Source organism: Lactuca sativa, chromosome 4 (assembly GCF_002870075.4).
Source record: "Lactuca sativa cultivar Salinas chromosome 4, Lsat_Salinas_v11, whole genome shotgun sequence".
Classification (NCBI taxonomy): Eukaryota; Viridiplantae; Streptophyta; class Magnoliopsida; order Asterales; family Asteraceae; genus Lactuca; species Lactuca sativa.
Window position 1 is genome coordinate 231,016,841 of NC_056626.2, and position 4,110 is coordinate 231,020,950.

The 4,110-nt window shown below is 34.1% G+C and overlaps 1 protein-coding gene across 2 annotated transcripts; it reads left to right on the forward strand.

The window, feature by feature from the left end:
• Nucleotides 1-657: 657 nt before the first annotated feature.
• LOC111911961 (NAC domain-containing protein 71) lies at nt 658-3,727 on the forward strand. Of its 2 annotated transcripts, none has more exons than XM_023907726.3 (6): nt 658-819; nt 1,704-1,895; nt 2,023-2,234; nt 2,380-2,457; nt 2,623-2,995; nt 3,120-3,727. In XM_023907726.3, the coding sequence occupies exons 2-6, from the start codon at nt 1,727-1,729 to the stop codon at nt 3,317-3,319; spliced, it is 1,032 nt and encodes a 343-aa protein (XP_023763494.1). In that variant the 5' UTR covers nt 658-819; nt 1,704-1,726; the 3' UTR covers nt 3,320-3,727. The 2 variants fall into 2 exon arrangements, with proteins under 2 accessions (XP_023763494.1, XP_023763496.1); XM_023907728.2 differs by having other exon boundaries at nt 716-944.
• The last annotated feature ends 383 nt before the right edge of the window (nt 3,728-4,110 follow it).

Sequence of the window (4,110 nt, forward strand, 5' to 3'; positions counted from 1 at the left end):
TAAAGAAGAATATATCTTGTAGAGGAAGGGTTAAACATCTCATTTAATGAACATTACGTGATATGTGATTTGGCGTATGAGGTGGCTTTTTTCTAATGGCATGTACAAGATAACCTGCTGATTGGGATAGGGGTCACCGGGTGACCCCTTAACTTTTTAGAAAATGACATTAAAAATCGGTAAAATGTGAATTCATGTCTTTATAAAACCAAAAAATAACACAATGGACTTTTTAAACCGAAATACGTAAGTTCGTAAGGCTACAGTGACATTTTCCCTTACTAAAATGACCAACCATTTAGTTTGCCAAGTCCATCGTGTTTGTTTTTTGTTTTTTTTTTTTGTTTTGTATTTTTTTTCGTAAAATTGTTTTATGAATTATCACCATTACAAAACCCTTCAAAAAAGAAATTTTCAAAATGTTTTTTGCAAAGTTTTTTTGTAAATATATATTCGAATATGATCACCTATCAAACTATTACACTATCCATTCCGACCATTTTATTGATTAATTAATGATTAATGATTAATGATTTTGTGAATACAATTTTGAAGATTTCGTACAAAGTAGCGACGACCGGATTCAATAAGACGTGCTACACCACTTAACTACGGTCTACGGCGGCTTAGATTTTACCAAAAGAGCTAACCTAAGTACTAACCCATTACAACCATAGTTAACATTCCCCCTTATATATCTCATAACCCCTATCACTCTTCCTTAATTTCATTAAGCAAACACACACACACACACATTACAATTTACACACACAGAGTCGGAGGAGCAGACGCCGGAGTCTTCTACTCCGGTCGCCGGAGGTAATCTTCCCCGTTGACCAACCTTCGAGTCAACGGTCTATCACTGTATCTGCACCCAAATCCACAGAAAACCTGGGGTGGACCGGGTCAGCCAACCCTTTGTGGGGTTTTCTGTGACTTCGTGTGTAAATACATCCCCGATCATCTGGAATTATACATTCTTTGAGTAGTATTATGCAAATCATTGGTGTTTTTTGAGTGTTCATGCCGTGGATGTGTTAGTATTGATGTTTCTCTGATGTTAAATTAAATATGCTGTTCTGATGTATAGGTCGATCGATTTATGTTCATATTTGTGCTATTGTTTTGTGTATCTGGTGTTAAAGTTGTTGTATTGAATGATTCTGACAGGATTTCCGTTTTCGGTGTTTTTGTTTCGATGATTTTGACTGTGTTGTCTGATTTCTAATGCTTCTTCGTTTTAAGAAATAATCTAACAACGTCAAATCAATAAATATTTCCTCCCTTTCCTTTTCCAGCTTGATGAAAAGATCGATTATTTGTCTCGAATTCTGATTTGCTCTTTGTGTTCGAAGGGACAAAGTGATAAGTTAGCAGATCGATGATGAAATTTGCACTCTGATAGTACAATCAAACGTTTATATCAACTATTGAAATAGATAAAGTATCCTTGAACTTTATTGATTCACTTGATTAGATTCTCTCAACTTGTATCAAGTACATCAAATCTAAATGATAGATAATTTGCTTTAGCCTTTATGTGTATCTTGTTTCCGATTCTTAATTCATTCAGCTCCAATTCTGAATTTCATTTTCTAACTTCAATCATAATAGGTTACCTATTCAGCTTATTAACATTTTAGAGTTAAATCAAGTAGAAATCATGAATCCCAGTTTAACCAACACTTTCATTTTTCATGTAGAGAATTAGATTCACTTCCACAGAATGTGTCCTCCAGCATCCTCCATTCTTCCTGCAACTCAACTTGGTGACTACTTAACAGATGAAGGGATCTGTAAGTTCTTGATGATGATAAAAAATGGATCCTCCTCCTTACCTGACTACATACTTCCTGATGTGGATCCTTTCCAATTCTCACCTGCAAATTACCCTGGTTAGCATGATAGCATCCATGTTTATACATATGTTAAAGCTATTATGCTCTTTTGTATTTCATACTTATAAAAGATCCCCAATGGTTTATTATGATTAACAACTAATCAAAATCAAAACTTTTGTAGAAAACATGTGGTACTTTTGGTCAGGGAGAAAAAGGGAAACAGAATTTGGATTCTGGAAGTCAAAAGGGGAGGCTTGTGAGATATATTCTACCCCTTCAGTTTCTGGTTTTAGAAAGACTCTTGAGTTCTATGAAGGGAAATCCCCTGATGGACAAAAGACTAATTGGGTGATGCAGAAGTACACAATAACTGAAAAACTTATCAGTAAGCCGGTATATATCATATTCTCTCCATTTCTACACTCTTACACCCCATTTTCCTTTTTCTTTTTTATATAAATTCTATACATGTTTCTTGTTATTTATATATTTAATCCGATCTGCTAGTCAACTACTGGTTTGGTTGGAAATTATGCAGGATCCTAGAGCACTATACAAGGTCTTTTTGGTAGATGAGAGCGTCAGTGGAAGACTTTCTACTAAAAGTCAACTTCTGGTAAGGGTAAAATGGTCATTTAGTCTCTCTTTCCGAAATTCAGACAGTTCATTCAGTCTAGAAAAAGATAAAAGAAATAGACTTCATGTATACAATACTTTATCCATCAAGTCAAAAATTACACAACACCATAATTTATTCCAAATTCCAATAATACCCTTGTAGGAAAAGAACATGGATGATGTGGCGGCGGCGGCGGGACCATCAGATCCAAATCCAAGCGGTGATTTCTTGGAGTTGGATGATCTTGCTGTTCCCTTACCACGCACCCCCGATTCTGGTGATGTAGGTGATTATATCCCAAGGGGTGGTGATTATTTGGAAATGGATGATCTTGCTACTCCATTATCACGTACTACAAGTGCTACTGATTCAAGCTGTATGACAATGACATCTGAAGAATATTTTGATTCAGAAGCTTTAATGCGTGAGCTTGAAGATGATAATGGAGTTCAAGAGATTCAAGAATCAAAAATTCAATTGAATCTTTCTGTTCCTTCAAAGTTAAAAGAAGTGGTTATAAACACAACAACTTTAGGTATGAACTTATTATATATATAATATAATCCTTTTTCTATCTAATTCAAGAAATGGAAATGGAAATGGAAATGTGGTTTTGTTGATTTGTTTATTAATAATTATTATACAACATTGTACTTTAGGATCTGTTGAGACCGACAAGGATCATAAACCTAGTTCAACGGGCCCCACTTCTCAAAACGAGCCAGGTGGCACTTCAAATGCCACATCATCGAGTAGTTCTTCTGAAGGATCTTCTTCCTCGAAAGAAGAAAAGAAAGATCGTGTTAATCGAACCAAAAAACGTAAGGTTATGAAGTATTTATGTTTCTTGGCATTCTAAATAGTAAGGGGTTGGTGGTAATTTCTAGAGAAGTTGGAGGGGGTAAAACGTAAAATGAGGTGGTTTATACTTTATATAGGTATATATAGAATTATATATATTATGTAGAAATTTGCATGTGAACAATGTAGGGGAGAGTGTTCATGTGTGTTGTAAGGTGTATAAATATTAAATAGGGTGTCCCTTTAAAAGAATTAAAAACAACCAATGATGGGCTATAAAGTTATTCATGTGAGGATGAATTTTGCCTTGAGAGAGTGAATTAGATTGGATTATTATTACTATTATTATTATTATTATTATCATCATCATATGTACATAGAATTAAATTGATGATGTAGAGCTTGAAATTTTATGTATTGTGATGCTACGTTATAGTTGGAGATAATGGATTACTTTATTGGTCTATATGTTTTATTTATTTGATTAGTTTTTTTATTTTCTATATTGCAAATATGTATTAAAAATATGTTTGGTGGAACAAGCTCTCCACTCAAAAGCTTGAAGAGCTTGAGAATTTGTAAGAAGTATGTTCAATAAAGCAAGCAAACATGATATGATTTTTGATTTAAAAAATATCAATAGGTAAGATTTGTGAAGCTTATTAAGAACTTAAGTGAAGTCTTTATAAACTTGAGCTCAACTAGTTATATGATGTATGCTTGTTTTTCATTTGGAATTGAGTGGGCCATATCTTTTTTCAAACCCGACAAAGTCTACTTAAGATGGTCCACATGTGAAAAGTTGGCCCCCTTATGAACCTGACCGGAACTGGATCTGGTAAGCCTTAA